Here is a 23,276-nt window from a genome sequence, read left to right as displayed (position 1 = left end):
AAAGAAAAAACCTATAAAGAGCTAGGCGCAGTGGCTCACGCCTATAATACTAGCACTTTGGCATCCCAGGTGGAAGAATTGCTTAGGCTCAGGAATTGAGAGCAACCTGGACAACAGAGCAAGACCCTGTCTCTTTTAAAAAAAAAAAAAAAAAGAAAGAAAGAAAAGTTGGCCAAGTGTGGTGGCTCACACCTGTAATCCCACCACTTTGGGAGACCAAAGTGGGCAAATCACAAGGTCAGGAGTTTGAGACCAGCCTGGACAACATGTTGAAACCCCATCTCTACTAAAAAAATACAAAAAATTAGCTGAACGTGGTGGCGGGCACCTGTAATCCCAGCTACTTGGAAGGCTGAGGCAGCGTAATCACTTGAACCCAGGAGGCAGAGGTTGCAGTTAGCCAAGATCACGCCACTGCATTCCAGCCTGGTGACAGTGTGAGACTCTGTCTCAAAAACATAAAAAAGAAAAGAAAAGTTAGCCAGGTGTGGTGGCATGCATCTGTGGTCCCAGCTACTCCAGAGGCTGAGGCAGGAGGACTGCTTGAGCCTAAGAAGTCGAGGTTGCAGTAAGCCATGATCATATTACTGCACTCAGCTTAGACAACTGAGATGCTATCTCTTAAAAACAGAAGTAAAAACAAACAACTATAGGGGAAAACAAGGGATACATACTTTAAGAATTTTTTTTTTAATTTACATGGAAAAACACTAGGATTCTACAGAAAATAAAACAGTATTAAATAACACTATTTATAAAATAGATATAGCAAATTACCTTACGTAAAGATCCAAGTCAGTCACTTAAAAGATCTTACATAAAAGTGCTTTCCATTGGTTGGAGGAGAGACTTTTACTATATACTGTTCTTCCATTTTTTTAGACAAATTACATTTAAAAGTTTAAATTTGCTTATCTACATTCTTAATGTAAATTGCCACCTTACTATAGGAAAGCTATTTTTGTTTCTGCAGTCTACAAAAAGAACAAAAATATTAAAAACATACAACTCTTCTCACAGAACTAAGTTGGTTTTACACAAAGACATCTGGCACAAAATACAATGAAATTTTAATACAGAATTACAGCAGGGGATGAGTGTGGAGAAGGAAGAGATTACCAATTCTAAGAGGGGAGACAACAGAAGTACTTTTTATATGTCTTATTTTAAGAGTAAAACTTTTTTTTTTTTTTTTGGAGACAGAGTCTTAGGCCGGAGTGCAATATAATGATCTCAGCTCACTGCAACCTCTGCCTCCAGGATTCAAGAGATTCTCCTGCCTCAGCCTCTCGAGTAGCTGGGATTGCAGGTGCATGCCAACACAGCAAGCTAGTTTTTGTATTTTTAGTAGAGATAGGGTTTCACCACATTGGCCAGGCTGGTTTCAAACTCCTGACCTCAAGTGATCCGCTTGCCTCAGCCTCCCAAAGTGCTAGGATTACAGGCATGAGCCACGTGCCCAGCCAACACTGAATATTTTATTCAGAACTAGTTAAGAAAACAGAAATGTATGTTGGGGGTTTATGGACTACTTCCTTTTGGGGGGCAGTACTGGGAATACAAAAGAAAGGAGATTGATTGATGGATGGATTGATTGATTTATAGAAGGAGTCCTGCTTTGTTGCCCAGGATGGAGTGCAGTGCCACCTCCTGGGTTCAAGCAATTCTCCTGCCTCAGCCTCCCAAGTAGCTGGGATTACAGGTGTGTACCACCACATCTGGTTAATTTTTATATTTTTTTAGTAGAGACAGGGTTTTGCCATGTTGGCTAGGCTGCTGTCGAACTCCTGACCTCAGGTGATCCACCCGCCTCAGCCTCCCAAAGTGCTGGGATTACAGGCATGAGCCACTGCGCCTGGCCAAGAAATGAGCTTTAGATAAATAAAATGATTAAACATTTGTAGCATGTAGAATGAAACTATTCCCTCAGTAATACTCAAATTATCCATATTTCCAAGATGTTGGTAGCACCCCGAGAGCTTCAAAAGGGAAATTAAAAGAAAAACACCGTTAGCCTTCCTGAAACACAGATTCACTGTTTGCCATATTCTTTTCTCTAGTAAAAGATGAATAAAATTTCCCCTGGAAAAACTAAAAACAATCTGAGGTATATTTCAGAAAAAAATGAAATTGCATGATAAAAATGCCATGTAACAACTGAGGAAATTATTTTAAATATATTAACACAGGAATAATATCGTTAAACCAGGATTTTTCAACCTCAGCACTATCGACATTTTAAGCTGTGTAGTTTTTGGTGCGGGAGGCCGTCCTGTATATTGTAGAATGTTTAGTGGCAGCCCTGACGTCTACCCAATAGAGGCCAGTAGGACCTACCTCCTCATTCAAGCTAATGCACTAAATTTTGCCCTTCATTGACAAAACCCATTAATGCATGTATTTATCCCATTAGTGACTCTCTTGTGTTCCAGGTACTTTGCTAGGCACCAGAGAAAATATTATAAAGCAAAACAGCTATTTTCCTCATGCTCATGGTGCTTACAGCCATGGTGGGAAAAATCCATAGAAAAAGACTCACATACACAAATGGAGACAGAAGAAAAAACTCACACAAACAAACGTTGCCAATGTTGTTAAGTTACATAAAGGAGATACGCATGGCTGCGTATGGTGGCTCATGCCTATAATCCCAGCACTTGGGGAGGCCAAGGCAGGCAGATCACTTCAGGCCAGGAGTTCAAGACCAGCCTGGCCAACATGACAAAACGCTGTCTTTACTAAAAACACAAAAATTAGCCAGGCGTGGTGGTGCATGCCTATGATCTCAGCTACTTGGGAGGCTGAGTGGTGGGAGGATCACTTGGGCCCAGGAGGCAGAGGCTGCAGTGAACTGATACTGCACCACTGCACTCCAGCCTAGGAGACAGAGGGAGACCATGTCTCCCAAAAAAAAACAGAAGACATACATATTCCACTGAGAATGTATAATAAAGCTGCATACTCAAACATTTCTTGCTAAAAGATGTGCACAACCAAAAAATTTACGAAGTACTGCAACCCCTCATCTGAGCTTTATAGTATCTCATTCCTTTCCATTTTCTTATATTAAAAAGCCTAATTCTAACTTGGGTTTATTTTAATATCTAGTTTCCATGGCTCTCATAGGTTTTAAAAAACAGGTTCTCCCCAAAAGTAAAATAATCTAATTAGAAGTAGTACATGATTTCCACAATCATTTTTGAATCTCAACCAAAATTATCAAAATTGAAGCAAATAAAATTTCACCCTAATAAAAATACTGAATTTTTAATAAGTGGGCTTAAAACAAACCAGAGCTCTTTAGAATATTTTAAACAAATCAGAAAATTCCATGTTCAAGTTTTTTAAGATGACAAACATGAGTTTTTTGTTTTGTTTTTACAACCTTCACTATTTCTGACAATAAAATATCAACATAAATAGTTCAAAACATCTGTTTTCGAAATGTTCAACCCCCCAGGACATGTTTCTTTGAAAAGTCACTGCATTCTCAATGTTAAAATGTCAACTTTATCTTGAAGGGGCAGGTTAAGTGTTTGTTTTCTTTGAAAATAGAGCTAGGTATCAGAATATACTCAGCTACATGTCAATATAAGAAAGATCAGCAAATTTAATTTTTTATTTTTTATTTTAATAGAGATGAAATCTCACTATGTTGCCCAGGCTGGTCTCAAACTCCTGGGCTCAAGAAATCCTCCCATCTTGGCCTGCCAACATGGGAGGTGGGAATTATAGGTGGGAGCCACCGCACCTAGCCAAGGTCAGCAAATTTAGAACATCTACCTTTTGGCAAAATATAAATGTCTTCTAAGTTCAATAGCTATATCGCCCCTAGGGAAACTTTTGTGATAGCAGAAATTTTCCTTGGCTCCTCCTTCCCAATCATTTCTGTAGAACTGTAAAGATTTGCTCTATTTAGAGATTAAGTATATAAACTTTCATGTAATTAGCCACATTGATAACCTCCAGTAACACTTTTGGGTACTTCAAACTTATTTGCTGCCTATGAATGATTCCATGAATGATCTTCAGTGCTATCAATTAGTCTACAAATATTTACTGAGGAATAACCAAAACAGAAAAAAACCCTATCCAAATGGCACTACTATACTAGCAAGAGGGAGATGAACAATAAGTAAGATTATTAAGTGAATATACACTCTGTCAGAGGTGATAAGTACGAAAAAGAAAACAAAAAAGCAGGTATTACGGGAAGAGAAGGCATTTGGAATCTTTGACAGGAAGCCTAGCAAAGGCCTCACTGTAAAGTCACGCTTGAATAAATACATAAAGGATATGAGGGGACAACTCATGCATTATGAAAGGCCCTGAGGTGGACCTGCGTCTGCGTACTTGAGTAAGACCAACGAGGTCAGTGTGGCTTAAGGAAGTAAATGAACAGTTATAGTGAAAGATGTCTGAGAAGTACATGTGAGGCGTGGTGAAGATCATGTAGAGCCTTACAGGTTAGTAAAGAATCTGTTTTTTTTTTCCTCAGAATAAATTGGGAAGTCACTGAAAAACAGTGTTAAGTACAGCAGTGACGTGACTGGACAATCTATATTTATTTACATCAGTATGGACTTGTGTACTTATTCTATGGATGAAAATGCAATATTATCATTATTTTTGTGGTTGCTAAAATTGGTCCAGTTCTTAGGAGCTCCTTCAGGTTGGCTGCCGTGCTAAACAGGTTTCCATCTTTTTAAGCACTTTGTTACTTTCTGGCACCACAAGATGATCTAGGCTTACCTTATATTTTCTCTGCATCAGTCCTGTAAGGAACTACTTCTCAAGGAGCCCTGGTTCCTTTCATTGAAGAACAATGGTTAGAGACCAAGATCTAAGCACTAGGCATTCTCAATGCTACTGTGGTGTGCCATTTCTATGCCCTCTCAGGGGATAGAAGCAGGAAATATACATATTCAAATTAACTCATACATATGCACACATCTATATTTCTGTATGTCTGTGTAAATATTAAAAACCATGAGTTTATATTCATACTTCTGATCTCATTTCAACACTACAGCATGACCATGACTATACACTTCTTTTTGTCTCAAGACACCATTTTCTACAGTTACTTAGGTGAGTTCTTTCCTTCCCTATCCAATTCTATGTGAATTTTACTATTCCTTTTTGGGTTCTCCTGCATCTGGGTTGGTGGTAATTGCTTATTTGGTCCCCCACATCCTAGTTCGTGGCAACTGCATAGAAGCATGTAAAATAATCCTATGGTTCTAAGAATTAGAGTTATACTAACAAATATATTCTGAGAAGTGCCACTCACATTTCATCCATGCTACACAGATTTCCATTCCCTTCTTCTCCCTCCCACTCCCTATAGGTAACCAATCTCTAGTTTCTGATTTATCTGCATGGCACTCCATTATATGGATGTATGGATGTAACAGCTTATTCAACCATTCTCCTCTGTGTGGGCATTTAGTTTGTTTCCAGTATTTCACAAATTAAATAATACTATAATTAATAACATTTAATAATACATAATTTGTATTGTTAGAGGCATATTCAGGATAGATTCCTAGAATAATTGAGAGGTAAATGCATACATAGTTTGTTAGGTATCACCAAATTTCCCTCCAAAAGACGTGTACCAATTTGCATCCGCAGCAGCAAAGAATGAGAGTACGTTTCCCCACAGCCTTGTCAACAAATGTGTTGTTTTATGTTTGAATTTTTGCCAGTGAGACAAGTCTTCCTTTCTTGAGACAAAGTTCTAACTAACCGGTCCATCTTGTGCCTATTTGATAACGAAGAATAATGAACAAAAGCCAGGCGTGGTGGCACACGCCTGCAATCCCAGCACTTCCGGAGGATAAGGTGGGAGGATTGCTTGAGCTCAGGAGATCGAGACTAGCCTGGACAACACAGCAGAACCTAGTCTCTGCAAAAAATTTAAAAACTAGCTAGGCAAGGCGGCGCATGCCTGTGGTCCCAGCTATTTGGGAGGCTGGGGGAAGGATCGTTTGAGCCTGGGAGGCCAAGGTTGCCAATGAGCTGTGATCACGCCACTGCTCTCCAGCCTGGACGACAGGGTGAGACCCTGGAAATAAGGGCGGAAAGAAGAGGAAGGAAGGAAGGAAAGAAGAGGGAGGGAGGGAGGGAGGGAGGGAGGGAGGAGGGAGGGAGGGAGGAAAAGGAGAGGAGAGGAGAGGGGAGGGGAGGAGAGGAGAGGAGAGGAGAGGAGAGGAGAGGAGAGAGGAGAGGAGAGGAGAGGAGAGGAGAGGAGAGGAGAGGAGAGGAGAGGAAGGAAGGGAGGAAGGGAGGAAGGGAGGAAGGGAGGAAGGGAGGAAGGGAGGAAGGGAGGAAGGGGAAGGAAAGAAGAGGGAGAGAGGGAGGGAGGGAGAGAGGAAGGGAGGGAGGGTGGGAGGGGAGAGGAGAGGGGAAGGGAGGGGAAGGGAGGGGAGGGGAGGGGAGGGGAGGGGAGGGGAGGGGAATTGAAGGACAAAACAACAAAAACCAGTACAAATGGCAATACAAAACTGACCCTCCTGTGAGTTTTGAGTGATTGAATCTAGCGGAGAAGTAAAGGTTTGACAGAGTTACCACTAGGTCCCTTCTAATCCCCACACGGTCTACCTACTCCAAGTACTCAATCTGCATTTAACTTGCTTAGGCCCACCAAATACCAATGCCTAAACAAAGTCAGAAGGGATGCAATGTCTCCTAAGGCCTTGTAATTCCTCTGCTAGTGGTAGGATACAGCCTTCATCTCTAAATACAATTTAATTATTAATCAGGAAGAACAAAAATGGTAACTTCTGTCCAAAAGGGACAGAGTGAGGCAAGTTTTCTTTTAACTACCTTCCCAGCAAACAGAGGTAGGAAATGTATGTATACATACAAACTCAGACAACTACCTACACCTACATTTCTGTACTAAGTATCAAATACTATGAGTTTATATTGATTCCTCTATTTCCAATCCACCACCAAAAAGCTCATTTAGCCTTTGTTACCTTCCCTGTAATACTTTTCACTGTCACAAAATAGCCCAAAATAAAAATTACTTTTGTGAAGTAATTCATAAAAGAGATGGTTTTCACTGAAATATCATTGTCTTAATCCAGCCTCTAAGAATGCTCAGGCTGGGGAAAATACTATTATGCATTAAACTGTTCAAAATTTGATGACATATACACTTTAATGTAAAATTTCCAAAACAAGCACTCTGACTTCACTACTCTTGAGGTGATGGTTACTCATCTATGTAAATCAGGTCGTTTTGATAATCCGAGGAAAGCTAATGTTCTAATGATTGAACTATTACTTGAATGTTAAGTCCTTGTCTCAACTATACTTTTGAAAGCTTTGCCTATGTTCTATCTATTAAAGCCCACATAGTTTCTAAGGTCAAAATTTCCAGTTTTAATGTTTCACTGGAAGGGCTGTCTCACTTCTCCCAAAAAAACTGTTAAAAACCAAAAGTGCCGGGCGCAGTGGCTTATACCTGTAATCCCAGCACGTCAGGAGGCCGAGGTGGGCAGATCACCTGAGGTCAGGAGTTCAAGATCAGCCTGGCCAACATGGTGAAACCCCATTTCTACTAAATATACAAAAATTAGCCAGGTTGGTGGCACAAGCCTATAATCCCATCCACTCAGGAGGCTGAGGTAGCAGAATCGCTTGAACCAGGGAAGCAGAGGTTGCAGTGAGCTGAGATCATGCTACTGTATTCCAGCCTGGGCAATAGAACAAAACTCCTCTCCAAAAAAAAAAAAAAAAAAAAAAAAAAAGGGAAGGCCAAGCACAGCGGCTCACATCTAAAATCCTAACACTTTAGGAGGCCAAGGAGAGAAGAGAGGATCCCTTGGGCCCAGGAGTTTGAGACCAGCCTGGGCAACATGGTGAGACCCCATCTCTACATTTTAAGAAAAAAGAAAAAGAAATTTGTAGACAGCAAAGCAGTATTACTTCATAGAGTTTGCTGTCTTTATAAATGGGAGGTAGCTATTGAATTTGTATTTGTTTCAAAATATATATAGTTTCAAAATTACATGAAAATCACACGAAAAGCTCTGAAAAATGGAACACTATGCACATATTTGATACAATGCAATGAAGATAAACTGAACTGCCAACCGGACAAAAAAAAATCTTTAATCACTTTTTAAAACATCAAACAAAGGTAGTCCACATTATGGACTACTGACCTTCAAATCTTTTCAAATATTTTCTCTCATTTTAAATTATTATCAAATAGTTTTGTCTTAAAAAGTAACCACATGAATTATAAGCATAGTTCAAATTTTTCATTTCTAAAATTTTCATTTCTAATTTAAATGTAAACTACTTATTTTAAAAGATTCAAGTTCACTGAATAACATACTACACTCCAATGGCTTACACAAATTAATTTTTTTTTTTTTAAGGCAGGGTCTCACTCCAGCACCCAGGCTGGAGTGCAGTGGTGCAATCATGGCTCACTGCAACCTCAATCTACTGGACTCAAGCAATCCTCCCACCTCAGCACCCCAAGTTGCTGGGACTACACATGTGCACCAGCATGCTCAGCTAATTTTTGCATGAAATAACTTTTTTTTTTTTTTTTTAAACAGCATCTCGCTCTGTCACCCAGGCTGGAGTGCAATGGTGCGATCTTGGCTACCTGCAACCTCCCCCTCCCAGGTTCAAGCAATTCTCCTGCCTCAGCATCCCAAGTAGCTGGGATTACAGGCGACTGCTACCATGCCCAGCTAATTTTTGTATTCTTGGTAGAGAAGGGGTTTTACCATGTTGGCCAGGCTCGTCTTGAACTCCTGACCTCAAGTGATCCACCCGCCTCAGCCTCCCAAAGTGCTAGGATTACAGGTGTGAGCCACCGTACCCAGCCTAAAATTACTCTTAATAAAAATTAATAATTTCCTATTTTGGGAGCTTTTACACTACAGCAATCATTTAATAATTCTTTCAAGTGAACTTCTGATTAAAGTGAATGTTATAAAACTATGATTTAAGTATTTGCTTTGGCTACTTACTTCTGTGCTCCCTGAGACAACAGCTTTGTCCACGTTCACTGACAATGGTTCTTCCATCTGGCATACTCCTAGTGACCACTCCACACAACGGTGATGAGCCCAACAAGTGCCTAAAATGGGAAAAACAAAAAGGAGCAAATGAGCAAACATTAAAAATATTAAAGCTAATAAAGACATAAAACTTCAAAATCAACTGTAATATGTAAATATACAATGGCATCCTATATTTGTGATACCAGTAAAGTGGCCCTCCTAAAAATGTGGACCAACCACTGAGTGCCAATATCAATATCAACCTGAGAACATCTTAGAAATACAGAATCTGTCTGGGCACAGTGGCTCGCTCCTGTAATCTCAGCACTTTGGGAGGCCAAAGCTGGTGGATCTCTTGAGCCGGGGGAGCTTGAAACCAGCCTGGCTAACATGGCAAAACCCTGTCTCTACAAATTAGCTGGGCATGGTGGCGCATGCCTATAATCCCAGCTACTCAGGAAGCTGAGGCACGAGAATCACTTGAACCCAGGGGACAGAGGTTGCAGTGAGCTGAGATCACGCCACTGCACTCCAGCCTGTGCAACAGAGCAAGACTCCATCTCAAAATTAAAATCAAAAAAATGAAGACGTGCAGCTCACAACTGAAATCTACTGAATCAAAAACTCCTGCAGTGAGGCCCAGCAATCTGTGTTTGGTTCTTTTTTTTTTTTTTTTTTTTTTTTTTTTTGGTTTTGGTTTTGAGACAGGGTCTCACTTTGTCACCCAGACTGAAGTTCAGTGGCATGAACACAGCTCACTGCAGCCTCAACCTCCAGGGTTCAAGCAATCCTCCTGCCTCAGCCTTGCCAAATAGCCAGGACTACAGGCACATGCCTCCAGATCCAACGAATTTTTTCATTTTTTGTAGAGAGAGGGTTTCACGATGTTGCCCAGGCTGGTCTTGAACTCCTGAGTTCAAGCAATCCACCTTCCTCAGCCTGCCAAAGTGCTGGGATTACAGCTGTGAGCCACCGTTCCCTGCCAGCAATCTGTGTTTTAACAAGCCGTCTGGTTATTATGATGCTCATCTGAAGAATCACTGAATTAGTGATTATTTCTTCAACAAACAAAATTAGTTTTTAGTCATTTTATTTAAATATTATATATGTATTTGGTATGTTTCTGGTATCTTTAAAACAAAATATTATTTAGTACTCTGTTACGGTGATATACAAAGGATATGTATAGAAAATAAACTGCACATACACCTCTACTTCCCTCATCCCACAGTGAGAGCACATATCAATGATTATTAACGCTTGAGACTTTAAATTATCCACCACATAACACTTGAACCACTATCAGTCAATCTGCAGTTCAACTATAAAATGAGATGCACTTTAAATTCCAGTAGCACCATATCATGAGTGCTGAGTTATAATACTGATATAATAAGATAATCTACCTGGCTAAGACCTATTTTCATTCATGCCCAAATAAAACAGACTCAGAATGCCACATTCCCCAAGTTCTCACTTTAAAATTTTCCCCTTTAAAATATTCCTTTTCCTCAATTGTCAGATCTCCATGGCACTGCTATCTACACAAGAATACAAGTATTTTAAAAAGCATCCTGTCTGGTGGTGATACTGTACAGATTTTAAACAAATTAGATAAACCTTATTAGACAATTTATTTTACCTAACCAGGCATATTTAATAATTATTTCTTATAGTATGATTCTAATTATTTCTAGATGAAAGGTATTTATTATTGAGGACATTAATAATGCATTAAAATTAAAATGCTTCCAGAATTAAGAGGCAGTTATTATTGAAAACATGCCCATACCTGTAGAATCAAATAAGGCTTGGACATCAATGGCATCTGGAAGCCCAACCAGACTGAGTTCATCCCACAGTTTACCAGCCTGATCATCTGAAGCTGTCTGGGTGCTTACACTTACACAAGATACTATATTCTGCTGAGGAGATCGTTCTCTGAAAATAAAATAAAATAGCTGTGAAAGTGAAAACAAGCAGAAAATTGTTTCATTTTTAACTGTTTAAATGCAATGTACTGCCAAATCAATTTTAATTTATCAGGCATTAACTGTCATAAACCAACTTTTAGAATTCATCTGTTAGTATTATCCATGGTATAATATTAAACTGGGTTGCCATATTATATAAGTAACAACTAAGCAAAAGAGTCTCCAAACCCATAGGGAAGTATTAGATTTGTTTTTCCATTCCATAATATAAAGTTTTTAAAACCAACTCTCATATCCTAGTCAGGAATTGTATTTAACACATGAGTATTTCCTTTCGCTTTACTTAAATGCTTACAAAACAAACTTGATCAAATCAGAAATGTTTAGTTTGCTGTATCTTGACTGAGGACTGCCACAACAGAGGTGGCAGTTAACTATGTAAAGAAAGGATATTTTCCAGGGAAAATGAAAACCCACTACAGAGTGTGAAAACAGAGGCAGGAGGAATGGAATGTATCAGCTGTAGCTTTCTTATGATCCCGTCAACAAATCTCAACAGCTGGTCTGTGGCATGACGTTGCAAGTACTCTCAATCAAGACTGTACATCACAAATTGAAAGTAAAAAGCAAAAAAGAAAATAGCTACCAAAGGTATGTAGAATAAGGAAGATAGTATAACAGCAAAAACTATAGTCTAAAAAAAGAACATTGAATAAAGTAAACAACATATGGGAGATTTCAGGCTTTCAAGCTCTAACACTTTAGGTATTATTTAAGACCATTAAATAAATAAAAATGGCTATTGTACTTAATATTAAATATGTGTAATCAGATGACTACCACTAAAACTTAAATCTTCTCCTAATACCATAGTATTTAACCTGATCATAATTCTGGATTAAATCACTATTGAATATAGATCATAACTCACTGCACTTCTGTATGCTGGATATTTATCATGATTCCTATTAAGAGAAAATCAGCACAATGACCAGGGTACTAAACATTTTTATACCTGGAATCATTGAAAGAAAAAAAGTATTAACATATTTCAATAAGTACATTTAAATATCAAACCATATAAAAATAACCAGTAATGTTTTTATGTTCAGCATTAGAAATGCATAGACTTTTTTAAAAAAGGTTTAGCATGCTATGCTAACTCTAAATTCTCATTTTAATAAATGCCCACAGTAAAATGAGAACAAATTCTTTCCTATAAGTATAATCTCTATTCCTACAAATATATTCTCTATTACAAATCATTGTTATTTTATTGGAAAAAAAAAAAAAAAACAGTTCATCTATAATCACTAAGTGTTGTTTTAACATACTGTTTTGCACTAGTATTTGATGAGGGAAAGGGGTGTAAAAAAACCAAGAGAATGACTAATTTATTACGAATCAGGTCCTAACCAGCAGCTTAATCAAATTCAACCTTTAAGTTTTGAGACTGGTTTGTATGTATATACCATATCAGTAAGATATCAGTGTCAACACTAAGGATGACAGCAGCCCAGCTTAGAAAAAGATATCGGGGCGGATCACGAGGTCAGGAGATCGAGACCATCCTGGCTAACACGGTGAAACCCCGTCTCTACTAAAAAATACAAAAAACTAGCCGGGCGAGGTGGTGGGCGCCTGTAGTCCCAGCTACTCGGGAGGCTGAGGCAGGAGAATGGCGTAAACCCGGGAGGCGGAGCTTGCAGTGAGCTGAGATCCGGCCACTGCACTCCAGCCTGGGTGACAGAGCAAGACTCCGTCTCAAAAAAAAAAAAAGAAAGAGATATCAAGAGGAATCAGCTGAAATGCATACCCCACAAAATTCTAAGTTATAAAACAAAGAGTTTGAAAAAAAAAATCCTGATTTTTTTAGATAGTGAAAATGAGAGGAAAGACATTTTCAAAATCTCCTTTGTGAAACTGTTTTTTAAATTCGCTATTTAAACTTCATTAGTAACATACATTTTGTAAATATTTGAAATAATTACCAAGCTAAATTAATTGCCTACCCTTAAATGATGCCAAATTTTTAAGTGTACTTCATTAACTGGCATGTTATCATTACTTATTAAGTTGGTAAGCACTAAGTATATATAAAGACTTTCATTTAACAAAGGCTATTTTTATATTATTATCTGAGCTCATGAGAATTTTTCACTAAAAATTAATTTCACTTTTAAAACAAGGAAATGAAACCTATTTCTCAAGACAGGATTTTATATAATTGCCATTATTTAAGGCAGAACATGAGGATATAAGATACAGCCTGATTCAGTCCGTTAAGTTTGCTAATACTAATAAGTTTGCTGGCCTTCTGATTGTTTTATTAAGATGCGTGTACTCTATTGATAACTAAAGATAAGGCTATAGCCTCCAAAGCATCACAACTCTCCAAATATAGTACTTCTAAGCTTCCTTAAACTGTTGCACCTTAAATTCCTTTAAAAGATCCTCCCTCTTTTTTTGTTTCATTTCCTACTTCAGGTCTTCAAGGCACTGGCAGCAGTTCAAAACAAGGAGCCGATCAAGTAAGTACAACACAACAATGATTTAGTACTTAAATTTGGATATAAGCCAGATCAGCACTTGAGTGATTACATCATCACCCTCAAGAGGCAGAGTCTGTTAGCTTTGCAAGCTAAATTAATTTTTACACATTCTCATCAACTACAGAAACTTCTACTCCCTTAACCAGCACAGCCAAGTCTCCGTATTAATATGGTCTTTAAACGCAACTATACAAAATATTTTAAAATATATTAGACAAGAGCTTCAGGTAATTACAATGTGCCCGTGAATACAGACATACATATATAATTACAAAAAAAAAAAAATCCTTAAAAAAGAAAAAAGCATCTTCTGGGAAGGAAGGCAGGGGAGGGAGAGGGAAGGAAGAATGTATAGGACAGTGCAACATTTTCTGAAGCACACAAACATATATATAAATTAAATTAATTAAATGATTGAATGGATCAATGAATGAATGACACAAAAGACATGAGCAATGAAAACCAATTCTGGATTTGCTATTGTATTGTTAGATTCTTACAATTAAAAGCTTATTTAGAGAAACAAAAGAAGGACTTCATTGATCTGTTTTATTAATATCTTCTTTCCATTTATAAATTCCATGAACTCCCTCCCTCTCAGCTTGTGTTACGTTTTTTGAAGTTTTCTTCCAAAAGTTTAGTTTTGTGATCACACCGATTTCATATACAATTAAGATAAACTTTTTTTAAAATAATAAGAAAAATTTGTGAAAAGGACAGTTTGTTGGATTAATTGGGTTAATGGTGAATCAGAGTATCCCATAAATGTGGAAAACATGAGACACTGTTCAACAAGAACAACCCCATTTGAAAATTTATAAACATTATAATGGAAATAAATTATATGCAGTCTTAATCTATTCCAACAATTTAAATTCAAAACTGCTTACTTTCTCTGTCCTCTTTGTTTTCGTGGTGCTGAGTTTTGCATTTTCTCATAGGTTCCATTGCTGTTGTCATCAATGTCCTTCTTGTTAGAAGGTTGGTTTCTCCATGGCAAGATAAATCCAGGCGTTACTCTGAACTGTTTTAAGTCTCCTTGTCCTAAGGAACTTTTTTCCCCACAGTAACAAAAAGCGCAGAGCTGTTCACTAGTAAAAATGAAATGTAAGTCAGAGAAGAAGAAAAGTAGCTTTATTCAACTACTTTAAGTGACAACCACAGATACTTGTGCTTTTAAATTATGTCTAAAGTGCAAGCTAAGCTTTTCAATCTATTTTCTACAGTCTATTCAGTGATTACCCATAAGAACAATTAAGTTTAATAAATTTGGAATTCTACTTTTCCATAGCATTTTTAAAAGTGGTACACATATCAAATCCAAAAAATTCTAGTCAGTACTTAGAAAAGTTATTTTCTTTCATATTTGACTAGGAAAAAATCCAAGTAAGAAAGCTAAAGATGGGGGCCAGGCACAGTGGCTCATGCCTGTAATCCCAGCACTCTGGGAGGCCGAAGATCGAGACCAGCCTGCCCACTGTGGTGAAATCCCATCTCTACTAAAAATACAAAAATTAGCTGGGTGTGGTGGCACACCCTGTAATCCCAGCTACTCGGATGGCTAAAGCACCTCACTTGCATCCGGGAGGTGGAGGTTGCAGTAAGCTGAGATCGAATCACTGCACTCCAGCCTGGGTGACAGAGCAAGACTGTCTCAGGGAAAAAAAAAAAAAAAATGCAAGCTAAAAATGGGAAAGAAGGTAGAGTTTAGTAGCCACCCAACTGCATGACAGCTCTGTAAAGCATATGGTGACAGTTTTATTTAACCACTTGATGGAACGTTCATTATGCATGATATATATATACCACACACATGCATACACACGGGGAGATATAAAAATATAAACTTAAATAGTTCCTGGGTTGAGTGGTAGGAGATTTTTGGGGAAGCAGAAGAGCTGAATAGGAGGGAAGAAAGGGATTAGGAGCAAAGGGGATTTTTTTAGGCCAGTGAAACCATTTTATATGACACTATAATGACAGATACTGAGCCCTAATGTAAACTATGGACTGTAGTTAAAAATAATGTATCTATATTGGTTTATCAACTGTAACACAGCACGCAATACTAATCATGAGGGAAACTGCCGGGGGTGGAGTTGGGAGAATTAGCTCAATTTTTGTGTAAACCTAAAACTGCTCTAAGTCTATTAATTTAAAAAAAGTGAAAACATTAAAAAATTAAGAGACAACAAACAATATACATAATGGAATATACACTTACTAAGAGATTTTAGAAAGAATGAAATTAAAGGACTGCTTCCTCTTGATTATATTTACACTTCACAAGATATTTACTGCTGCTATACCCAAATCCTTCTTCTGGGCATTAAAGTTACCTCTACGGTATTTACCCCATGATCTTACATATCTTGCATTACCAGGTGACAGAACTAACCAACAGCCTTTTGAGGTGATCTTTTAAAACTTAGCTTTAGTTCATATTGGACTCTCAACTAATTTTATCAAAATTAGCTTTTGTTTTTCTAATAAATTACCTACTTCAAGTTCACGATAAATTATGTTGTCTGCTGGTACTGAGACATACACATATGCACAAATTAAATGTAATCTAATTTCAAAAAAAAAAAATCAAGTCAAGTTGAAAAAGAAAATTTCTTCTTGCCAAAAAGAGACCACCACCATATGCTTTGCCAGTATCTTACTATACTCTTATTTGTAATTTTCACTGACTATTAAGCTTACATTTATTTCACCATATCCCATTTCTGGTTTGTTTCTTCCCCTAGAAACACTACACATGAGAAGCAACAATCAGGTTGACATTAGCCTTATCAACATTGATTGTAACAGCCCTGATTAGAAAATGGAACAACATTTTAAAGCTATTGCAGAAAAATACCTTAGCCTTCAATTTTATATTCAAAACTATCGCTTAAATGTGAAGGTATAATAAAATTACTCTCTGGCTTAGAAGACATCAGAAATTTTGCCACACAACAGATCCAAAAATGAAAATACTTTTAGAGAAGTACTTAAATTATTACAGAATTAGAAAAGGTTGTATGAAGTAAGGGAGGTCAAACACCTCAGAGTAATTTATTGTTGACTTTTTTTAATACAAGGTCAAAGGAAATTTCTAGCTTTTGGTCTGGCTGTAGAAAGCTCCAGACAACATTGTGCCCAACCACACAACATAATCCAACCAGAGAATCTGCAAATTTACTATTCTGAAACCCATCAGAGGGCAGAAATCACAGGGCAACCAACTCACCATCAGATGAAAGACACTTCCATAAAGAAATGAGACAAAAGTACCTCTCAGGAAGAGGCCAGTGAATATCACACAAGCAGGGTAATAAGAATTCAGTAAAAGTTTTTAAGAAATTGCTAGAAGCCAAGTGTGAAACACAGTGAGACTATGTTAACACCTGTGACCACAGACAGGGGAATTCTAACCCACACAAAGCCTCCTCTCCATGTACCTCATTAGGTGCTCACACACAACCAAGAAAGAAAAACATATATACAGCAACTCAGCCAGGAACAGTGGCTCACACTGTAACCCCAGTGCTTTGGGAGGTCAAGGCAGGAGGACTGCTTGACCCCAGGATTTTGAGACCAGCCTGGGCAGCATAGTGAGACCTTGTCTGTATTTATTAAAAAAAAAAAAAAAAAAAAGGCCGGGCAGAGTGGCTCACATCTGTAATTCCAGCACTTTGGGAGGCTTAGCTGGGCAGATCACAGGTCAGGAATTCAAGACCAGCCTGGCCAACATGGTGAAATCCCATCTCTACCAAAAATATAAAAATTAGTCAGGCGTGGTGGCAGGCGCCCGTAATCCAAGCTACTCAGGAGGCTGAGGCAGGAGAATCGCTTGAACCCAGGAGGCGGAGGTTGCAATGAACTGAGAATCGTGTCACAGCACTCCAGCCTAGACGAAAGAGCAAGACTCCATCTCAAAAAAATAATAATAATAAAGAAAACACATGTATACAGCAACTGAAAAACATTTTCTAAAATAGCATACAAAATCTTACTAGCCATTACAATAATGTAAACCAAAACCAACAATTAAAAGACCATTTTTGAGAATAGATTAAAATTAGATCTAAAAATTGGTTGCGGCGGCCGGGCACGGTGGCTCAAGCCTATAATCCCAGCACTTTGGGAGGCCAAGATGGGCGGATCACGAGGTCAGGAGATCGAGACCGTCCTGGCTAACACGGTAAAACCCCGTCTCTACTAAAAAAATACAAAAAACTAGCCAGGCGAGGTGGCGGGCACCTGTATGTAGTTCCAGCTACTCGGGAGGCTGACGCAGGAGAATGGTGTAAACCCGGGAGGCGGAGCTTGCAGTGAGCTGAGATCGCGCCACTGTACTCCAGCCCGGACGACAGAGCCAGACTCCGTCTCAAAAAAAAAAAAAAAAATTGATTGCGGCTGGGTGCAAATACAAAAAACTTAGCCAGGCATGGTGGTGCACGCCTGTAATCCCAGCTACTCGAGAGGCTGAGGAAGGGGAATTGCTTGAACCAGGGAGGTGGAGGTTGCAGTGAGCCGAGATCACGCCACTGCCCGCCAGCCTGGGTGACAGAGCAAGATTCTGTCTCCAAAAAAAAAAAAAAAAAGGTGCAAAAAATGTTGGAAGTATAAACACAAGAGACACATAAAACAAGGACAAAAATATTGATGGGAAAGGACGTAAAAAGATACCAGGCAAACATAAACCAAAAGGAAGTTTGAGTGGCAATAATTTTATCAGACAAAATGAAAGTTAAGTCAAAAAGAAAACACAGCATTAGAGATGAAAACGATGTTATGCACTAACAAAATGATCAATAGCAGTATAACAGATATCCATCATAACTATATACTCAGACCAACAGGCCTCAAAATGAATCTCTAATCTGAAAGAGATGGTTAAGCATCTCTAATCTGAAAATCCAAAATCTGAACTGCTCCAAAATTCAAAACTTTTTAAGCACCAACATGGTATCACAAGTAGAAAATTTCACATCTAAGTACTTAATATAAACTCTGTTTCAAGCATAAAATTACTTAAATATTCTATAAAATTACCTTCAGGCTATGTGTATAAGGCATATACGAAACATAAATGAATTTCATATTCATAAATGTCTCCCATCCCCAAAATAACTCACTATGTATGTGCAAATATTCCAAAATCCAAAAAAATCTAAAATCCAAAACACATCTGGTCCCAAACATTTTGTTTTCGGTTTTTTTTTTTTAGATGGAGTCTCACTCTGTCATCCAGGCTGGAGTGCAATGGTACGGTCTAGGTTCACTGTAACCTCCACCTCCTGGATTCAAGCAATTCTCCTGCCTCAGCCTCCCAAGTAGCAGGGAATACAGGCACACACCATAACATCTAACTAATTTTTGTATTTTTAGTAGAGACGGAGTTTTGCCATGGTGGCCAGGCTGGTCTCAAACTCCTGGCCTCAGGTGATCCACCTGCCTTGGCCACCTAAAGTGCTGGAATTACAGGCATGAACCCACTGCGCCTGGCCTGTCCCAAGCATTTTGGGTAAGAGATACTCAACCTGTACTAACAAAACTCGAAGATTAAGAAAAAAAGATCAACAACACTGGAAGATTTTAATTATTTTTCTCAGAAAATACTACATCAAACTGATAAAAATTAAGTATTGAACATCTTTACTGTTCATTATTTATTAATTACCTGAGCATAATAAATTAGTTTGAGATACTATATTCAGTTCTATCTACAACTAAAAGTTCACATTCTTTTCAAGTATATTAAAATATTTCAAGAGTGGATTACATAGTAGGCCATAAAAGAGTACATGATACATAGCAAGTGACCAATATCATGCAGGCAATATTCTCTGACAATAATGCAGTAAAACTAAAAATGGATAATAAATGGATAACTTAAAATTTTCCAGCCAGATGCAGTGGCTCATGACTGTAATTCTGACACTTTGGGAGGCTAAGGCAGGTGGATCACCTGAGGTCGGGAGTTTGAGACCAGCCTGACCAACATGGCGAAACACCATCTTTACTGAAAATACAAAAATTAGCTGGGTGTGGTGGTGCACGCCTGTAGTCCCAGCTACTCGGGAGGCTGAGGCAGGAGAATCGCTTGAACCTAGGAGGCAGTGGTTCCAGTGAGCCAAGATCGCACCACTGCATAGCCTGGGCAACAGAGCAAGACTCCCTTTCAAGAAAAAAAAAATCCAAATATTTGGAAACTAGAAAAGATATTGTTTAAGAATCTTTCACTTAAAATGGAAATCCCAATATCTGAAATAAAATCATAATGAAAAACAATATAAAATTGATATAAAATATAAAATACTGAAATAAAAATTTCAATATATTACTGTAAGTCCTAGCAAGAGCAATATGATCAAGAGAAAGATATAAGGGATCCCAGCAGGAAAGGAAGAAGTGAAACTGTCTTTATTTGCTAACGGCATGATCTTACATATGCAAAACCCTAAAGACTCCACCAAAAAACTGTTAGAACTAATAAACAAATTTGATAAAGTAGCAGGATATAAAGTAAATATACAAAAATCAGTAGCATTTCTATATACTAACAGCAAACGATCCTAAAAGAAAATTAATACAATCCCATTTATAATAGCAACAAAAAAATTAAATACTTAGGTGTAATTTCAACCAGGGAGGTAAAATACCTGTATACTGAAAACTATAAAACTCACAAAAGAAATTTAAGAAAATACAAAGAAATGGAAAGATATCTATGTTCATGGACTGGAAGAATTAATACTGTGAAACTAACTGTCCATACCCAAAGCGATCTACAGATTCAATGCAATATCTATCAAAATTCCAATGTCAATTTTCACAGAAATAAATTATCCTTAAATTCATATGGAAGAACAGAAGACATCAAACAGCCGAAACCACCTTGAGCAAAAAGAACAATGATGGATGCATCACACTGTCTGATTTCAAAACATTACAAAATGATTGTAACCAAAATAGTATGGTACTGGCATTTAAAAAAAAAAAGGAAAAAAACACACATCTGCACAGGCATGGTGGTTCACACTTGTAATCCCAGCACTTGTGTAGGCTAAGGCAGGCAGACTGCTTGAGCCCAGGAGTTTGAAACCAGCCTGGGCAACATGGTGAAATCCCATTTCTACTAAAAATACAAAAACAAGCCAGGGGTGATAGTGAACACCTGTAGTCCCAGGTACTCAGGAGGCTCACGTGGGTGGATGGCTTCAGCTCAGGAGGCAGAGGTTGCAGAGAGCCAAGATCACACCAGTGCACTCCCGCCTGGGCACAGACACCACCCTGGCTCAAAAAACAACAAGACACATTGACCAATGGAACAGGAATGAACTCACGCATTTACACTCGGTTGATTTATAACAAAGATGCCAAGAAAACACGATGGGTAAAGAACTGACTCCTCAATAAACGGCGCTGAGAAAACTGTATATCCATATGCACAAGAACAAAATCATACCCTTGTCTCACATAACACACAAAAATCAATTCAAAATAAAGTCTTACGTTTAAGATGTCAAACTATAAAACTACTAGAATAAAACATAGGGAGAAAGTTCCATGTGGGCAATAACTTTTTGGATATGACCCTGAAAGCACAGGCAACAAAAGCAATAATAGACAAATGGGAAGGCTAAACTACAAAGCTCTTTATGGCAAATGAAAATATTAACAAAGTAAAGAGACAACCCACGGAATGGGAGACAATATTTAGTATCCAAATTATATATGGAACCCAACTAAACAGCAAGAAAACAACCTGATTAAAAAATGGGCAAAGGAGCTGAATAGACATTTCTCAAAAGAACACATACAAATGGCCAACAGGTATATGAGAAAATGCTCAGTATCACTACTCATTAGGGAAATGAAAATTAAAACAACAATGATATATCACCTACCACCTGTTCAAGTAGCTATTAATAAAAAGAGGAAAGATAAGTATTACCAAGGATACAGAAAAAATGGAAGTACTGTACATTGTTGTGGGGGTGTCAATTAGTACAGCCATTATGGAAAATGGTAAAAAGGTTTCTCAAAAAACTAAAAATCGAATTACCATATAATCTAGTAATCACACTTCTGGGTATATATCCAAAGGAACTGAAATAAATGTCAAAAGGATATCTGCATGCCCACGCATACTACAGCATTACTTATAATAGCCAGATATGGAATCAACCTAAGTATCCATCAATAGACGAATGGATAAAGAAAATATGGTATATATAAACAACGGAATACTATTCAGCCTTGAAAAGCGGGAGAATGGTGGCTCATGCCTATAATCCCAGCACTTCGGGAGGCCAAGGCTGGAGGACTGCTCATGCCCAGATATTCAAAACCAGCCTGGGCAACATAAGTAAGACTCCATCTCTACATAAAATTTAAAAAATTAGCCTGGTGTGGTGAGCGCACACCTGTAGTCCCAGAAGGCTGTGGTGGGAAGATTGCTTGAGCCCAGGAAGTTGAGATGCAGTGAGTTGTGATCATGGCACTGTACTCCAGCCTGGGTGACAGAGTGAAACCCTGTCAAAGAAAAAAAAGAGAGAGAGAGAGAGAGAAAGGAAGGAAGGAAAGAAGAAAAGGAAGGAAGGAAGGAAGGAAGGAAGGAAAAAAGAGAGGGAGGGAAGGGGGGGTAGAAAAAGAGGGGGAGGGGAAGGGAAGGGAGGCAGGGAGGGGAGGAGAAGGGGAGGGAGGAGAAGAGGGGAGGGGAGGGATTAAGGAAAGAGGGAGGGAGAGGGGGAGGGGGGAGAAAGAGGGAAAGAAGGTGGGGGGGGAGAGAGAGAGAGAGAGAAAGAAGCGGGAGGGACCTGTCATTTGCAACAACTCAGAAGAATCTAGAGAATATTATGCTAAGTGAAATAAGCCAGGCACAGAAAGACAAATACTGCATGATCTCACTTATATGCGCAATCTAAAAAAGCTGAACTAATAGAACTGGTAGTATAGTGATGGTAACCAGACACTCAGAGAAAGTAAGGCAGGAAGAAAGAAATGGTAAGTTGTTGGTCAAAGGATACGAAGGTTGAGACAGGAGGAACAGGTTTTGAGATATAATACATAGCAGGGCGACCTATATTTTAAAATAACTATTAGTTTGATGCAAAAGTGATTGTGGTTCTGCCATTAAAAGTAATGGCAAAAACCGCAATCACTTGTGCACCAACCTAAGAGTAAATGTCAAATGCCCCACCATAACAGATGAGAGGTAATCAAGGTAATGGATCTGTTAATTTACTTGATTCAATCATTCCACTTTGCATTCATGAATTGAAACATCATACTGTACTCATAAATGCACAATTAGGATCTGCCAATCAAAAATAACATTAAAAAATAATAAATGTATCATGAATCATTTTAGATAAAATGTATACATTCTGAGAAAAATATAACATGAGAAAACTGGTGCAGATGAAACAGCTGAATAGAAAAAAATTTGGAAGTCGGGAGCAAATTTAGGGAATACATATTCAAAGAAAAAAACATCTTTGAATTGAACTGGTAGCGACTTCTCTTGCTGTAAGAAACCCCCCAGACCCACATAATTTTATGACAGTTACTTCAAACTTTCATGGAGTCAATACCTATCTTACAGATATTGTTCCGGAAAATATAAGAAAACTGAAAGATGCTTCATGTACGAGGCTAGTGCAATTTTGTCTCCAAAACTAGGACATTACAATATTACAAAAATTCATATTGCTTAGGAAGATAAATATTATCTAACTAAAATCCAACAGCATGTT

At 38.2% G+C, this 23,276-nt stretch overlaps 1 protein-coding gene across 27 annotated transcripts in view; it reads right to left on the bottom strand.

The window, feature by feature from the left end:
• KMT2C (lysine methyltransferase 2C) overlaps window positions 1-23,276 on the bottom strand; it is a 302,450-nt gene that overhangs the window by 171,558 nt on the left and 107,616 nt on the right. For all 27 annotated transcript variants that reach the window (XR_007724532.1, XR_007724542.1, XR_007724544.1 and 24 more), the window contains exons 4-6: window positions 14,415-14,615; window positions 10,831-10,979; window positions 9,006-9,115 (exon numbers count right to left, since the gene is read on the bottom strand). Coding sequence is in view for 1 of the 27 variants with exons in the window: in XM_050785764.1 (XP_050641721.1) it covers window positions 9,006-9,115; window positions 10,831-10,979; window positions 14,415-14,615 (460 nt within the window). In the remaining 26 variants the exon portion in view is untranslated. The remainder of the gene's footprint in view (window positions 1-9,005; window positions 9,116-10,830; window positions 10,980-14,414; window positions 14,616-23,276) is intronic.

Source organism: Macaca thibetana, chromosome 3 (assembly GCF_024542745.1).
Source record: "Macaca thibetana thibetana isolate TM-01 chromosome 3, ASM2454274v1, whole genome shotgun sequence".
Taxonomy (NCBI): domain Eukaryota; kingdom Metazoa; phylum Chordata; class Mammalia; order Primates; family Cercopithecidae; genus Macaca; species Macaca thibetana.
This window is presented reverse-complemented; position numbering and strand designations above follow the sequence as displayed.